The sequence below is a fragment of the Crocodylus siamensis genome, chromosome 3, assembly GCF_052110815.1.
Source record: "Crocodylus siamensis isolate JL-2025a chromosome 3, ASM5211081v1, whole genome shotgun sequence".
Classification (NCBI taxonomy): Eukaryota; Metazoa; Chordata; order Crocodylia; family Crocodylidae; genus Crocodylus; species Crocodylus siamensis.
Window position 1 is genome coordinate 246,063,787 of NC_143397.1, and position 18,173 is coordinate 246,081,959.

General features: G+C 42.0%; 1 protein-coding gene across 5 annotated transcripts in view; it reads left to right on the forward strand.

Annotated features, from left to right (window-relative positions):
- Nucleotides 1-18,173, forward strand: part of EFR3A (EFR3 homolog A) — a 143,532-nt gene that overhangs the window by 101,632 nt on the left and 23,727 nt on the right. For all 5 annotated transcript variants that reach the window (XM_090040665.1, XM_090040661.1, XM_090040662.1 and 2 more), the window contains 6 exons: nt 2,442-2,606; nt 3,983-4,097; nt 8,454-8,505; nt 11,288-11,460; nt 12,009-12,084; nt 15,021-15,182. In XM_090040665.1, the coding sequence (XP_089896791.1) occupies nt 2,442-2,606; nt 3,983-4,097; nt 8,454-8,505; nt 11,288-11,460; nt 12,009-12,084; nt 15,021-15,182 (743 nt within the window). The remainder of the gene's footprint in view (nt 1-2,441; nt 2,607-3,982; nt 4,098-8,453; nt 8,506-11,287; nt 11,461-12,008; nt 12,085-15,020; nt 15,183-18,173) is intronic.

Below are 18,173 nucleotides of genomic sequence, written 5' to 3' on the forward strand. Positions count from 1 at the left end.
ATTTCTCATACCTTGGAATCCATCTCTCTAAGAAGACTGTCATAGACGATCTTTGATTTCTTCATCTCAAATGTACAATTGCAGGCTTTGAATGTCTGAAGGAATGGGTGTTCGAAGAACACGACATCAGATCTGAAACCAAGCTCGTGGTTATCACGCAGTCGTGATCCTCAACTTGCTGTACCAAGCTGAGTAGTGGACAACATACAGTAAAGTTGTTGAAAAAGGATCAATGCTTCCTGCGGCGGATCCTTCGAATCCATCAGGAAGAGAGCCGTATAACAGTAATGTCCTTCCACAAGCAGACACCACGAGTATTGAGGCAATGATCATCCAGCATCAACTTGGTTGGACTGGCCATGTCATCCAGATGTCTGATTCCAGACTCCCGAAGCAAGTTTTATTCTCCCATCTCAGCCAAGGCATGCGCTCAAGAGGAGGGCAGGGAAATCGCTTCGGGGACATCCTCAAGGCCAATTCAAAAAAATGCAACACTGATGGCAGCTCATGGGAGACTATCACCCAGGACCATACCAAATGGAGGAAGTTTTCTGCAGGGATCTCAGCACTTTGAAACCTCACAACAACAGCAGGAGATGAACAAGCGGGAGCAGCAGAAATAGCATGTCATAGACCAAGTCAAAGATCCAGCACCACCCACCCGACAAGGAAACACGTATCTGATAGGGCTATGCAAAACAGCACTGTTTCATTTTGACTTCTGTTTCTCCATTTCAAAGGGACAGTGTTTTGTGTCACTGTTTCGAAGCACTGTTCTGTTTTGTTTTGTCAAAACTCTTTCAACACTGTTTCGACATGTTTTGACGTTTCGCCCAATAGGTCTATAATGGGGAATCATGAAAACGTGTATAACCTTGTCACTTCCTGCCTGATTCAAATGCCAGTTGCATGGATGGTAGCGCCTTCTGAGGGCACGAAGTCTGCCAACTTTCAAGGAGATAGGTGCAGGGGTTTCTGGGAGACTGCACCTCAAGCTGTTCAAAGCAAAACTCTTATCACTTGCCAGCAGTGGCAGCCTGCATGCAGATCTGAGGGTCCGCGCCCCCCAGGAGGGCTGTGGGGCTGTGCCAGACTCTTTCCGGGGGGGGTGCAGTCCCCCAGGTCTGCATGCAAGGTAGCCTGCTGTCAGTGGCAGCCTCCTGTCATCCTGCATGCCCATGCCCCCCAGGAAGAGTCCAGCACAGCTCCTCAGCCCTCCCAGGGTTTCACCAGGCTGCTGCTGCCAGCTGGGGAAACAGCCCGGAGCAGCTCCCATCACCAGCTGACAGTAGTAGCCTGCTGTCATCCGGCATCATCTGGGGGCCTGCACCCCCCAGGAAGGACTGGGGAAAGCGATCAGAGAGCTTGCGGAAAGATCGGTGGAGCTGGGGAATCCAACCAGGGACTGAAGGAACGGTTGAACATTCCCTCAGCCCCCTGTTTGCTTCCCCCAGCTCTGATCATTTCCCCAGCTCTTCCTGTGGGGCATGGGCCCCCAGATCTTCATGGTGGGTTTCAGCAGGCTGCTGCTGCAGTTTGTAACAGCGTGTTGAAACCCCCGCCCCCCGGGAAGAGCTGGGGAAATGATCAGAAAGCTGGGGAAAGCAATCAGAGAGCTGGGAAATCGAACAGGGGGCTAGATGTCAATATCAGAGCTGTTCTTCCCCCCTCTTCCCGCTCCCGCTCCTTAGTTGCTCTTTAGCTGCAAGCAAGCCCAGCTTTGAAACTCGAAATCTTCGAAACGTTTCAGGTGCCCTCATTTCATTGTGAAGCTGCTTCAGAGCCTTTTGTTTCATTTCAATTATTTCTGCTTCAAGCTCCAGACGTGTCGAAACAGCTTCAGAACGAAACACCCAGCAAAATTTCACACAGCCCTAATGTCTGAGCTGCATTAGAGCCTGTAAATCCCAGATAGGCCTCATCAGCTATTATTGGACACACAGATAAGCCAATCATGGAAGACGTCCTCAACTCCGAAGGATTGCCAAAAAAAAAAAAAGAATGCTGGACCAGTGAGAAGGGAGAGCTATGTTGACCGTCATTAAAGCACAGTATCTCCATGCTTCTTTTCAACAAAGAAAGGTCTGCTTCCCCACTTAAGACATGGCTTCCCAGGTTTGGAGGGCTGATTTTTTGGGCAGTAAGGTATGCGAGGTATGTCAGTAAATGCAGTACCTTTTGAAGTCTGACTCAAAGTTTTAGTCACCTGCAAGTGAATAAACTAACCCCATAGGCATTTTGAAAATCCCACTAGGCAACTCTCTATGACTAGGGTATCTTTAGAAAATGTTGGCAGTTTTTTTTAACCATTTAGTTCAGTAATGTTTTTCAGCTCTAACTCTATCATTTCTTTTTAAATGGATTGGGAAAGTTTTTTAGTTTACTTTCATTAGGTATCTTTCATTTGAAAACTACAAACATAAATCTGTATTGCTTTGTAGGCCCAACTGTCTTGGAGGTGTTTAACACCCTACTGAAGCACTTGCGTCTTAGCGTTGATTTTGAATTAGGGGACAGACGTAGCTCAGGTGACAGTGCCATTGTCAGCACAGGCTCCAAAGAAAGTGATGAGAGGATTGTCCAGAATGCCATTATTCAAACAATTGGTGAGTAAAGGGTTCTTTGGGGTTTTTTTAGTTTTTGTTTTGTTTTTTCATTTACTTGGGCACAGGCTCTTTAAAAAAAATGAAGACATAGATGTCTAAGTCAAAACCCAGAACCTCAGTAAAAAAGACATCCTATCCTTTTTATTCCTCCCTTTATTCTTCTCCCCACTGAGCTAAAAGGAAGAGTAGAGATATCTGACTGGCCTAGTTTTTTGGTCCTAAGCTGAGTTTTCAGGACTGATGATTACAGACTTTTCACTTACTTGTTACATGAACATATACCTCAGTCACTGCGGCTCAATGAGAATTAAACTATATAGGCCATATTTTTAGCATCACAGCATTGATAGAGACTTTGAATACATAGGCAGAAAAGCCCATTGCTTGTATTTATCTATGATATCCCTTGAAATGTAGATTCGCCCTTTAATTTACATTAGAATCATGAAAATTTAGTCTTGTGGATCATTGATGCTATTAAATACCTCTGATATGAAACCTGCATGGGCATTACTGTATATAGTAGGAAATGTATTTTACTAGTTCTTTAAAACGTATGAAAACCAATATTGAACATAGCTGCAACAATGACCCCTAATGGCCAGTTGTGTATATACATGAATTACTGCATAAGAGAAATAAAATCTTATTTTGGCATGAGCTTCTGTAAATCATTCCATTAATATCATTTCCCTTTTGCTTCCCTCTGTTCTTTTAGTACGAACTGTGTTGCAGTACTTTTAATGAAAACAATTCCACTAGCCATGCCCCCAATTTAAGGTTTGAATCTCTCAAATCTTGTTCAGTAAGTCTACCCGTTTCTTAGATCTTTATGCCATCATTCTGAGGACTCAGTAATTATTTTTCAGTGCTATAGTGAAACTGTGCTTTCTTGAGAGACATTTTTTATTATGGTTTTAGATTTCCTACTAGTGTTTGGTATACAATGGTACATAAATGAAGGAAGAACATAGTCATATTCTTGTAAAAGTTCTTTCAGCACCCCCTTCATGTCTGATAATAGCATAAAAGAGTGCAAAAGTAAGGAATTTAGTTTTGTTCTAACAAAGAAAATATCCAGCTCCTCAGTACTCTTGTTAACTAATAATTAATGTCAAATGTTCTAGTTTAAATCATATAATTACTCAGGAGGGATGAGAATAGCAAGTGTTTATCGGGGGGGATGATGGAGTCGTGACAAGATGGTGTACACTAAGGAGCATAGTTGCACAGATAAGGGTGAATCATATATATTACAAAGCAGTTTTTTTTTTCAGAAGGTACTGGAGACTTGGGTAGAAGTAGGCATTTTATTCTTGTTTTAAGAGTAGCTGATATTTCTTCTCTCTTCAGTGCTTTCTTTTGCTTTTATTTAGGGTTTTTTGGAAGCAATCTTCCAGATTACCAGAGATCAGAGATTATGCTGTTCATCATGGGGAAAGTACCTGTTTTGGGGACATCTTCGCATTCACTGGATACAAGTTACCTTGGGTTTGTATGCTTTCCTACTTTTTTTGATTATGAAGCCCTGCTAAAATGAAAAATTTAAAGCAAATTGAAATCTAAGATCCCATCTTCTGGGTTTAAATATCATTTATAAACCAGTCAAACACTGTGCCATCAATATGAACCTCATCTGCACAAGACACAGTTAATTAGAGTTCATTGGAAAACTCTCTTGACTGCACCTCCCCTTGCAGTAGTGCTCTGTGCTTCACAGTCTTACAGCTGTTTTGAAGATTATCCACTTACTGTTTCATTAATTCCATAAGTTTTTATGAAACGTGCTCTGTGAGCTAGATAGTTATCCTACGACTACAGATTGTTAGGCAGTTGAATAATTCAAAAAATGTTCAGCTTCATTTTGTATTAATTGCTTTTCAGATTTGGTAGTAGTCATACCGAGGAATTTATACTGAACTTATGTCACTAGATCAGAGCTGTGACATGGTGCTGCTGTGGCCAAGTTAAAATGCTCCACGTGCCTTCTGTAGAGGCCGACTGGGATGCAGCTATGGTCGGACCCTATGATCTTTCTGCAGCCCTTCCCAGTCTGGCCCTACATGCTCTTCCCAGAAAGAGAGGTGTAATGAGCAAGTGAGACTATCTGGTTCCCTTCTGTTTCCAAGAGGAGCATGCAAGTTCAGACCACGGAGGGCTGTTGGGAAAATAGATGCTCAGGTTGGTTTGTAACTGCCCTTTACCCTGCTCAATCAGAGCAGTCCTGCTATGTTGAAACAGCTATTTGCACTGCCTGACTGGAGGACCTGGGTGCAGGGACACCCTGGAGATATACTGCTGTGAATTAACTATATTTAAAAGTTAGACGTTGGTTTAAGTCTGTCATTTATGAGCTCAATTTTTCCTGTGACATTTTAACATAAAAAGGCTACATTTCCGCTTTATAAAAATAGTGATTAAGAGATCATTATTCATTCTAGGTATACTTGGTTACATGGTAACATCCTGAACAATCTCATTTTGGTTTAAATTGTAGGTCACCTAGAAGCAGATTATATTTGACTGATTTAGGTGCGGAAGTGAATTTAGGTGCTTAAGTGCAATTCTATTCGCTCAGCTCAAACATTAGTTAATGGAAAAAGTGGGTCAGTCTTTCTTGCTGCTTTTTGTACTCAACCTAAATGCTAAGATGAGTATGGGCGTGTCTATGCATACGTTTGCTGCTGCACCAGTTTACTCGCAAGTAAATTACTTGTGAGTGAACAGTGCTGGGCAAGCATCTACATGTGCAGAGAGATGGAAGCAGATTTGCTGCCAACCTTTTCCCGCTTCCCAGGGCTCTGCAATGGGCCTCTACTGCCACCCAGGGACACTCCAGGCTCTGGTTGCAGCTGCCAGCAGCCCTCTTCAAAAGGCAGTCCCACTCACTGCTCTTTGGCCAGCCTCTTCCCTGGCCAGAAGCAGTGTGTCCATCCCAGGAACAGCACACAGCAGCACTCTCCTCCCTGTCTGTGCCTCCCCACACTATGGCTGCTCCAGCCCCTGTCCCTGGCAGTGACCACCAGCGCCCCACGCTCCTGCTGGCCCACTGTGCCAGCTGCAGCCTGGCCCACAGCTGTCTTGCCCCTCCTGAGTCCCCCATGCACAGCAACCACCTACTGTGTGCCATCCCAGGGACACCACCACGCACCTGTCACCTACACCCCTTCCACCTGGCTGCACCCTGGCCACTACTGGGGCCACTGTCACCCTCCAGGGCTTCCATCCCTGCAGCCTCTGGGGTGCTGGGGCAGCCAGGACTGGTGGCAGCACGTCGTCCAGCACACCTGGGACAATGAGCAGTGGCTAGAGGCCTTGAGGATGACCTGGGCCTAGGATCTCTTGGAGTAGCTCCAGTCCCACCTGCAGTGTCAGCCCACTGGCATGCAGCCACCTGTCCCCATGGACACCTAGCTAGCCCTTGCCCTGCTCAAGCTGTCCACACCTGCCAGCCTGCAATATGTTTGCCACCTATTTGGCATGGGCAAGGCCATTGCCAGGGAGGCCGTCTTGGAGACACCCTTCAGGACATGTGCTAGGGTACACTATGCTCCGCATGCATGATCCCCTGGCGGTGGTGGTGGGATTCCCCAAGCGCATCGGGGCCCTGGATGGGACCTACATACCCATCACTTGCCTGCCCCACAGTGACTGACCCCATTACAGCCAGAGGGGCTTTCACTCCATGGTGATCCAGGGCATCATGGACCACCATGGGGCCTTCACACACATGAGTACTGGTTGGGTGGGCAGTGCCCACGACACCCATGTTTTCCAGAACTCTAGCCTGCCCAGCCTGGTAGAGAGTGGACGCTTTGCGCCAGGGGTGCTGGACCTGCAGCAGGGTGCCAGGGCTGTCCCACCCCTTATCAGGGACCCAGTTCACCTGCTTCTGCCCTGGCTCATGTGGCCCTACACCAGCCACCTGGACTCCTGCCAGGCCCACTTTAACCACTGCCTGGGCTGGACCCATGTCCTGGTAGAGCACACCTTCAGCTCCCTCAAGGGATGCTGGCATACCCTTATCTCCCACCTTAAATTTGCTGAGGACAACCTCCCCTGGGTCACCCTCACAGCTTGTGTGCTGCATGCCATCTGCAAGGCCTTGTTCCGTGAGGCCTGGGTGGAGGTGTGGCATACAGAGGATGCCTGGCAGTGGGAGCACCACCTGTGGCACCCTCCCTCTCCCTCCCTCCAACCCCCCCACCGTTGAGGCCCCAGGAGAGCCGTGCACCTGCTAGTGGGGGCCAGGACACTGGCTGTAGAAGGTGCTGGCCAGCTGCCTGCTCCAGCACTTCCTGCTCTAACCCACCTGCACCACTGCCCACGGATTCCCCCACCCCTAGCACCACGCTAGTTGCAGACATCTCACAAGAACAAGTTTTTATTCCCCTTGCATCAAAGAGTCCTCCCCAACAAACAGAGCCCCTCCACCACCCACCAACAATAAAACATATTTTCTCCCATGAAAACTTTGTTCGGTGTCATTTGTGTGCCATCCCAGTGTGGGGAGCCATGAAGTGGAGGCACCTGGGGCTCAGAACCCAGGGACCAGGCAGCTGCAGGCCCTATAGAGCCATGGGACAGAGCTGCTTATGAGAGTTTGCAACATTTCTTAGGATTTCACGTTTTGTCTCTTGATGAGAGGGGTTGCCTTCTAAATATGAGCTGGACATAATGTGGCAATGAGGGCTATTCTAATAAAATAGTAAATATCAACTGTTGACCGAGGTGAGTAGTACTTATCCAGTGGTCCGTAAAAGTTTAGTGTTCTCGAGCATGCTTAAATGATACTACCAACTAATGTAACCAGAACTAGATTTTCTCTTCCAAGAAGATAGTTTCTTTGTTTGAAGTGTCATTTTCTCTGAAGAGGCTTGATCTTCCTTTCTTATTTCCTGCTTGCTGATGGGATTCATTCATAGGTAATCGAGCTGAAAATCTTGGAATCATTTTGACAGTTCATTCATAGTTCATTTGAAATATATTTCCAGGGCGTCCCATTTTTGGTTGAGAGTTTGTTCCAGCTGCCTCTATTTTGTGACAGTTTGAAAAGGCTTCATGCCCTCTTGTGAGAATGTGACTAAGGAGCTGTAATTCTTATTCCAGTATTTTGCATTGTAGGATTTCTCCACCACTGACAGCTAGTTCAGAACGCAGTAGGAAAAAAATCTTGTTTTGGGTTATTATAACCAAATTGCACTCATACATTAGCAGGTCCATAAAGTAGTGAGTTGACTTGAGCTGGAAATGCTAATTTTTGAAAGACCTTAATCTTGTTTCTCCTAAATATATTTGAGACCTGATTATTGAGCCTTATATCAGAGAGTATCCTTATCACCTGTGTTGATTCCTGTCACTGCTGAAAAAATTCATTCACTCAAAGTGAGTGCAACATCAATATGCAAGCAAACTGAATGGCACTCTGCACACTTGTCACAAGGCCTCCTTGTATTGTAGTTCAGTCACAGTTTTCTGAGCTTTTATATTTGGATGTTCAGCTTTAACACACAGGATTTTAATACCCACAGTTCCTCCTTGCTTCTTTGGAAGCAGCAGCGCTTTGCATGTCTAAAAATTAGACCTAATTCATACTATGTGGGGTATTTAAAATATAAATTTAATTCATGATTAAGACACATATGACATTTACACAGTCTTCACTTTACATAGTTTACTTATGACCTTCTCTGTTTAATTGCTTACTCAGTTATGTTTTCCTGTAATTATCCTTTTGAAACATTAAACAATCATTTATTATATCTAATTAACTGATGTATTTGTGGTTGCATAGTATTTTGAAGATACACAGATACATAGATTTAAACTATTTTTTTCTTTTTCCAGGGATTTGGGAACTAGGCGAATTCAGATCATGTTGCTCAGATCTTTGATTATGGTAAGCTTCCTCTTACAGCGTATTTCCTAAAATACTGTATCTTCTCGCATACCACATGCCCTCAAATAAGATGAGCACTTTGTTTTTGGAAGGCAGAATATAGGGGGAAAAGACATTTTTCCAGCATCATGGTAGAGCTGAATGTGCCCTCAGCCAGCTCACTGGCTGCCTCAGGCACAACGTACAGTGTTAACCCATTCACAGCTGCTGCCAAATATGGCTGCTCAGCCACAAGCTATTGCCAATTCATCAGCAGCTGTAAAAGGGTTAAAATTGGACTCTGTCCCTGCTGCTTGCTGGCCTAGACAGCAGTGGCAGCCATTATAGCACAGTGTCTTCCTACTTGAATTCCTTCATGCTTCTATTCCAGCAGAGACGATTAGTTTCTCTGTTTAAAACACGCACCAATTTTGGAGGGCTCATTTTTGGGGGGGAAAGGTACATGTGGTATGCAAGTAATTACGGTCATCTGTTCTCTTACAAAGTAAGAATAACTTATCTGACATATTTTGATTCTAGCATAATTATAACACAAAGCATGTGTTCACATTAACAAAATCTAAAATGACTGCTCTGGCCCAGTTACGTTATAATTTGCGTAGGTAGCAGTCCGTTCCCCAGAGCATAGATATCAGCTATAAATAGCTGGCAGGCTTGAAGAATTTGAGAGAATTTGGTTAGTTTTGTCAACAGTGCTAGCAGATTCCAAAATCACATTCTTTTCCTCTCCTTCACTAGAAAAGTCCCGATTGGTAGGGTGGTAAGTGCACCCTTTAAAGTATAATAGCAGATGTGGTGTATCATTAAACTTCTGTAACATCTTCTGAGGCATTTTTACTTGCACAGAACACCTTAATGACCAGCACACCGGGAGTGCTGCTCTTCCCTAGGCCTTTCTCAGCGCTTTAAAAGGTCTCATCATGAGTATAGATATTTTTCCTCTGGTAAATACGTTTTCTTAATGTTTGGAGGTTTTTTGCTCTTCAAGTGATATGTAAAAACGCCATATACATTACTAAAATCCAGTTAGACTTATTCTTGCAGATTGGGGGCATGGGGGTAATGCTTATATGGACTTAGTTTGTGACTTGATTGTTTAGTGACTCCAGTGTTAGGATGTGTTTTATTTTATTAATGCTTACCGTGATCTAAATAAAACAAATTGTAAGCGTAACATGAAAAGGCCCAGAGTCTTTTACAGCGTGATGATTGCATACTAATTTTCCCCAAGACCACTGCCGTACTCGTTGCCAAGATGGACCTGCCATTGGGATGAATTAGAGCTGTATAGTGAAAATGGGGTGATAACTCAATTGAGTGCTGAGGATTGTCTGTTAATTCTTGAAAATTCAGAACTACGTTTTCAAAAGTGTTCATAATCTTCAAGTGGTACAGAATTTTTAGAAGTGCTTAGCTAGTGGCCAGAATTTTAGACTTTCTTAACACAGTAACAGTGGCAATGCTACCTGCTGAGGACTCTAAAAAAGTTTTCCAGTTGTCAGGTATCATGGTGGGAACTGCTGGAACCTGGACTCTTAATCTTGTCCTAAAAGCACTGCATGAATTCTGAGCAGTGGACTTTTTCCTGTGGTCAGATAGAAATAGAAAATCTGAACACATCACACTTTTCAACAGAAGGGTGAAGTTAGTGAGTTTTACACATAGTTGAATTAATATCACTCTCCAGCATAAGCATTGCTTAGTTAAACTTGTGGGTGCATTTTGTTATACCTTGACTCTGGGTTATTTAGGCCCCCTCTTCTGCATTGTTTTCATTTGCTCATCCATTTTCTAAATTACTGGGTTTGGGTATTGAACTATTCCAGGTCTGCACAGGCTTTCCTGAGAGAGAAGGAAATACTTCAGCTTTTTGAGTCTTTAAAGTAGACAGAGGTGTTTCCTGCTTAAAATAGAAAAACAAATTCTCATAATTCAGCATATACTTTATATAAGTAGAGAGTGAGATTTAGAAAACCAGTGTTGTAAAAAGTATCAGAAGTTGAAATTTCATCTGTCAAATAGCTGCATTATATTAGAATATTCAAGTGAAACTGGCTTGTTTTGACCAAGTTATAAGGGTTTGATAGAAGCACTTTTGTACTTAAATAATCTTTTCAGTCAGATTGGATTTTACCAATATCAAAACAAAGGCTGGACTCATTGCAAATAGACACCTTCTTAGGAGTGCTTGACAGTATGCATGGTAGAGAGCTTCCTTCGTTCTCTACTTGCTAGTTAAAGGGCAGGTTAAAGAACACTAAATATCTTTAATCTGGTTTTGGTCTTTCTTCAGTTTCCAGCCTATTCCATTCTTTGTTCAGTCCAACAGTGTGTGCAAGTATTGGATTAGATGTGCACTTGAAGGTCATATCTGCAACTGCTTTCATGGTGGCAGAACCCATGCTGATGCAACTGTAAGACCAGGGCTTTAATGCCATGATTCAGAGCTTGTTAATCAGTTGCACCTTGCCATTGACTCCAGTATACATTGGCTAGATAAGGCTGTAATTGAGAAAAAAAAATTGCAGTAATTATTGTCTTAAGTGCAGTCTTTGCATTAAGACTGCCTTGCAATCTGGTCACAATTTCAGTTTAAGAAATACTGCTTTCTTACAGGAAGGTGGGAAGGGATTAGAAAGCTCTGCTGAAGAGAGAGCGCGAGCCACATCACAAACACTGCCACAAAACCTACTTATTCAGGAATAAAATGAGACTTGTAAAGACTTCTTAAATGAAACATAAGTAGTGCTAATGTAAACAATAATGTCCTTTTAAACAACAGGTGACTTCAGGATATAATGCAAAGACCATTACTGCTGCACTTCCTGCTGCATTTCTTGATCCTTTACTGTCTCCTTCACTTATGGAAGACTCTGAGCTAAGGCAGCTGGTCTTGGAAATATTGCATAATCTTATTGATCGGCATGACAACCGAGCAAAACTTAGAGGAATAAGGTAATACAGATAATTAATTATATTTTTTCAAACACAAATATTTTAATGCACTATTTTTCCAGACTTTAGGTTGCTGGAACTGGTTCTTTACCCACAGTCCCCAGATCTTTCTCGTTTATTCATTTCTGTAAATCATTCTAATAATCTGCCTTGCTGTAACAAAATAGAAAGAGACAGTTAGAATGGTGGTTCCGTATCCAAATGCTAATATACTATCTATTAAATGGTCATTCTGAATAGTTAATGGTTTAATTAATTCTGAAGTTGTGTATTTCCTTCATGAAAGACAGTTTTTGCTCTGTAAAAGTGTTTTGTGCTTGTAACTATAATTACATTTATAGCTTTTCTCCTTTAACACTGAAAATTGAATGTCATTGTTAAACATGGATATAGTTAAAATGGAAATCAGTTCAAGAATGTTTTAAATAGCGTGTATGTGTGCACATATGTACACAATCACAGCCTGTTTTTCCCCATACATCTTTTTCTTTACAAATTTATAATTGGTAAGGTTGTCTTAATAAAATGATGTATTTGGTTGCCTCCAGAATTATACCAGATGTTTCTGATCTGAAGATAAAACGAGACAAAATTACACGGCAAGATGTGAGCTTCATGAAAAAGGTAATAACATGAAACAGTTAATTGTTTCCCTGAAGAAATAAGGGTGGGGGGATTGAATAATTTAACTTGTCTTTGCTTCTACAGTATTTTAATATACAATTGCATATCTTTAGATTATGATTTGATTTTAATTTAAAGTGGCTTTGAAATATTTACACCACTTTGACTTTTAGAGACCACCTAATCTTTCATTTAGTGGGAAAACTTGCGTGAGTAAAGTTGGGGTGGGGCATAAGTGTTTTCAGAACCAGGGCTCAAAACCCTAACGATGCAAGGAAAACTATCTTTTGTGGAACTCCCATTATATTAATGTAGCCTTTCATACAGATTTAATTCCAAAGGACTTCTGTAAAAATGCATTTCCTAATGAGAGTTGTTCATCTTTTCCATGTGGTGTTTACGTATTTTAATTGCATGCTGTTTTCAAGACACTTCTTTAAAAAGGCTTATGCAAGGGCAAATTTGCAAGAAAATAGGGAAGTGAATTTTTGAAGAGCAACATTTTTTGATATCTTTTTAGTTTACTATCTCTTATTAATAAAAGTTGTCTTTATCCTTTAAGGTTTTGCTTTGCTGCTCTGATTTCTCATTGTGCCTGATCCCAAAATGATCATTCGTATCTATTTGTCATGAGTTTCTGGCTATGGAGACGTAAATATCTTTGTTAGTTACGTCCTTGCAAGTCACAGAAAAAAATGTATTGGTTGTAACAAAAAATAGTTTTTCTATGGAATAAATTCAAATCACAAGAGAAATATTCCTTTTAAACTTATTCAGATGCTGCTTTGGAGAAGCTATTACTTTCATCGGCCTGGAGAAGCTGATGGGCACTCTTTTAAAAATTGAAGTTGCAGTTAAATTATTCTTGGCTTTTTCAGATATTCCATTTATTGATTTTGGTTTGATCTGATGTTTCCTATATAGTATAACACTTCCTGGGACATAGTGAACTGTTTCATACAGCTTTGGTTTTTTTTAGAAAAAATCACTAAATCTAAGTAGGCTTTTAGAAATGTACCTCACTATGACTTGTTTGATTGATAGTCCATATCACAATTTCTTGCTAGGTCTGAAATTAATGTTTTGCTGCTTATTAGATGTGAAAGAAGCATACTGGTTTTGTATTTTTATAATGCTTTCTTCTTTAAAATTGTTGAAATTTCATTTGTCCAAAAACACAAGTATTCTTTACATTACAGTCAGATAAAATTGAGTTCAATCTTTACATAAATGTTGGATTTCTCATGCTTTTGCTTAAGTCAATACAGTCAGGATTCTGTACAATATTCACATATGCCTAGGCTTATATTTTTACAACATCAGAAATGAAGAGATCTCCAGCCTTAACAGTTTTAACAAGAAGAACAGGTTTAATACTTCAGAGAAAAGTGTTTAGCTATTTGAGATGTATTAGTCCTCTAGTCTGTATGTGACACTGAGTTAGAAAGGGATTGCTTTTTATCTTTATTCTGGTAGTCAAAGGCCAAATTTAGGTAGAGAAATCCATGTCATAGTAAGCCCAACTCATTGCAAGGCCTGCACCTTTTATTTTCAAGCCCAAGGGATAGTTTGTCTTCAAAGATGTTCATCATTTCATTTTTATTTCCTAAAATTCAGTCTCTCTAGCCCGGATGAATCATCTTTGACTTGTGTATTACATGGCATAGTGATTCTCAACTAGGGTGCCGTGGCACTTTGGAATGTCATGAGAACATTTTAACAGTGCTGCACAATATTAACATTGGTAGGTGTGCAAACACGATTCACAAGATAAATCCAGAGATTTCAAATTAGAATCCACAATGTCAAAAACATTCTGACATTTATGGTTTTTATAAGTTCTTTGCAACAGAATTTTTCTGTAATCAAGAAACGAATGAAAGCTAAGAACTGAATTTTCCAAGGGGTGCCTTGAGACTAATGTGGTTCAGAACAACTGACATAGTATTTTTTGTAAAAACTTTGGGTCACAACTATTTAAAGAACATTATGCAAGTTAAAGCGTTTCCCACCTTGGATATGTTTGAGAAGCTGAAGTTTGAGTTTAATGTAGGTAAAAATGTACAAATTATCAGCATTCATATATTAGTATAAATACAAGAAGAAATTGGGCCAATAATTTACCCCACTCTGAATACTTTATTTCCTATATTTAATGAAACCTTTTTTCCTCTTGAAGACTTGGCTACAAGTTTCTTTGTTTACCTCTACAAGCTTCTAGAGCTCAAGTGAAAGTTGAGCTCGGTAGCTGCCAGCTGTTATACGTTTATATCTTCTATGGATTCAGTACACAAAACTTCTAAATCATTCTTGCCTCATTCTACTATATCATTTTGGGGGTTTTTTCCTTGAAATACAAATTCTTAAAGCTATTTTTGTGATATAAAAAGCAAAACCTTTCTGTTTAGTTGGGAAAGTTATTGGATTAGTTTTCGGGGCATCGGGTGATCTTTCTCAGGCCTTTGTGATGCTGAAGACGTGTCTTGAAAGCATATGTTGATAGTTATAGATCCTTATTCTTGTTTGGTTCGCTATTCAAGATGAAAAGGCATGCATTTTTCAATTATATTTAAGTTCTGTATTGACAAATGATTTAGGCATATGGGTGTCAGTGTGCAGTTTGCCTGCAGACCTTTCTTTTGAAAAAGGGACTAAGGTTCTTTATTTAAGAGTGTTTAAAAATTTTACTTAACATATGTTGTTCACTTCCTCCACTCCTATAAATTGGTGTAAGATAATTGAGTACTTCACCTGAATGTAAACATTGTACTGAGCAGATAGAATTAATGTGTGATTTGTGTCGCTTCGGGTTTGCATGTTACTCTAAAACGCCAATCAAGCTGCAAAATGAGTGCTTTTTGTTTAATCTCCTGTCTTGCATATATTTTAAAGTAGTCTCTAAACACGATGCTCACAATCTTTTTCTTCCTTTTTAGCACGGACAGCAGTTGTACAGGCACATTTACTTAGGCTGTAAAGAAGACGACAATGTTGAAAAGAACTTTGAACTGCTGTACACATCTCTAGCACTTACCACGATCGAATTAGCTAATGAAGAAGTGGTTATTGACCTCATTCGACTGGCCATTGCTTTGCAGGTATGCTTCTGAAATGAAGATGTGTGGATGGAGACCTTAAATGTGTACATTAACACTCAAACCTGCAACCACACCATTCTGTCCAAATCTAATCAAAAAATAATTGATGCAGAAGATACCAAATGAGCTAAGACATCCTTTCCTCGTGTGGCTATCACCAAATTTAGTATCAACTTCAGTTCTATACATTCTTTCCCCAAAGCTTACCAGACTCTCAGAGACGACCTGGAAATTTACTGCTGCTCCTAGAGGTCCTATTTTATCTGCAGCGATAAAATGAAAATTGATATTATCGGCAATTTGCCTTTTTTGGCTGATGTGGCCGATCATGTCACTGATGCACACAGCCAGAAGTGCAGCCTGGCAGCTTAGAGACAAGTGTCTGGCCAGTACGTTTGTGGGGAGGAAGGGGCTTGGAGAGGGAAGGGGCATGGTGAGGCAGATCAAGGCTCCCATGGTGAAGGAGGAGGTGGGCCTGGGGCTGCAGCAGGAGCAGGCACTGCGCAGCTGGGGCACAGGACAGAGTCACGGCTCATCTAGGGGTGTGCGGAATAGCACTCACCGTTGTGCATACCTGTGGGGGAGGCAAGGGGGGGGGGCATATGCTCCCTGGACATGTGTGTAGGGTGAGGGCAGGCTGCCTGCTGGGCACTCAAGGCTGGTACTGGGCTCTTCTCAGTGGAGGGGAGGGCTGGGCTGAGACTATGCTTGGGGTGGGCAGCAGCAGCACTGGGAGGAGGACTATGGGGAGAGCTACAGCCACCCCAGAATTCACTATAACCCCCACTCCCAGCGCCGCTCCCTGCCCCACCCACCCCAAGTGCAGCCCCAGCCCAGCCTTCATCCTCCTACCAGGAAGAGCCTGGCCCAAAATGCGCAGTGCACAAATCTGACGGGCACATGCCCCCAATGCCTCCTCCAGAGGTGCGTGCAGTAGCAGGAGCCACCCCTCCCCCACACTCCCTGACAAGCCCTCACAGCTCCATCCCCTGCGCTGCCCTGGCTGTGCAGCCCCTGCCTCTGCCCCAGCCCCACTCACTTCCTCTCTGTGGGGGTCTTGATCTGCCTCCCACACCCCTCCCCACCACAGACTTACCAGCCTGAAACTACTCTCCAAGCTTCTGGGTTGCAGATCCGCAATCGGATCATTATCAGCCAATATGGCTCTTTAATAATCAGCCATCAGTATCAACCCAAAAAGTCCTTCTCAGTGCACCCCTAACTCTTTCTTGAATAATAAAAATATATTTATTAAGCAAGGGTTTTATGCTATATAGTTCTGTATGTTCCTTATCTGTTACAAATCCGCCGTTAGACCAGTACAGTCAGTCCTTTAGAAGAATGTGAAGCCATAGAGTCTATTCCCTGAATTCTGATCAAGTTCTTTCCTCCTGCCACCAGCCCTTTCCCTTGATATGCATCAAAAGATGACTGAACTAGAAGATGTGTATCTTAACTGTAAAATGTCACTCATCCGGACCCTTATTAGCTAAAGCAAGAGGAAGAACTTTACCAGAGTGCAAATAATGAAACTAGCTTGAAACGAGATTTCTGACTTTAGCAATTAATATATCCCTTTAACACAGAGACATCTTTGCTTGTGTGGGTGATGCTGAAAATGCCTATAAGAAGAATATGAATCTAAAAAGCTTAATTAACAGAGGAATTTGTTTAGGTTGGCTTTTGAGATGGGAATTACTCAATGGTGCCAAATCCATATTTGAGAACCTAACTGGGACTTCAGCACAAACAACTGCTCACCATCTTTAAAAACGTTAAAAGTCATTTATTTAGAAACCTTATTTTTGAAAATAAAGCCTGGGCCTGTTTCTAAATAATAATAATAAAAAAAAAAAAACCTTAATTTTTTTTTGGTTAATTTCTTCAACACAAAATTCATTTACTTAAAAACTGCCTTTTGCTATGGGCAATTGTTATATTTGTGCTAGAAGAAACACTCTTCTCCAAACAGAAAATGAGACTGTAAGAGCTATTCAAGTGTTTTTTCATGCAAGAGCACTGGCTCTTGGGCAAAGAGAGAGAGAGGACGTACCTCCAGCCATGAAGATCCCTCTATCTCTTTTCTCTTGGGCAAAATTGAGCTAAAGTGTTATATTCCCCAGTGGCAAGCTGTCAGGGAGCCCTTTGGGAACCTGCTGCATTCTCCTGGGTCACCTGGAGCTGTGCACGGGGCAAAAGACAGGCACTGCAACTACCTCCGTCTGATGTCATTCTGGGGGAAGTGAGCAGCGGGCCATGTACAACTCTTCTCCTGGTCTTCAGGGTGTGAGACAAGGAACACCAGTAACTGCTCCTCTCCTCTTCCTCCCCCCTGAACTGTCTCGACAGGGGAAGGTAGCAATGAGGCACAGCCCGTTGCCCCTTTCTGAAGTTGGGCACTTCCCTGGCTCAGAGAAGGGGCTTGAGGGGCTGTTCCTCGCTGTGTTCCCTCTTCCCAGCCAGGTGACAGAGGTGCTCCCTCTTTCTGGGAGTTGAGCAGAGAGAGCAGCAGCACAAAGCCCCTGCCTGCTTCTTACCCAATGTGAGAAGCACTTAGGGAGCTGCGTTGATCCTTGCCACTTGGCTCCCAGTGTCCAGCAGCTGAGTGGAGGGAACAGCCTAGCAAAGCTTTTCATATGGAAAACTGTTGTGAGAAGCCAGTGGGAGCAGCTGCTGGCTACTTCTCCCCTCCAGGTTAGAGATGTAAAATTTCCGGAAATTTTGAAGCCATTGGAAAAAAACACATTTTTTTCTGGGGGACTTTCATAGAGAGGGGGATGGAAATTTGGGGAAAAATTGAAATATATGCAATACTGATTTTCTTAGCACCCTTTACAGATCTAAATTCACTTTACTATTTTAAGAACATAAAACGTATTATATATAATTTGGTTTGCTCATAAAATTATCATGTTTGGTATGTTTTATTAAATTTAAAAATGTAGTTTATTCAGTCAGTAATTACAAATTTACTAATTGAATTCACTTTAA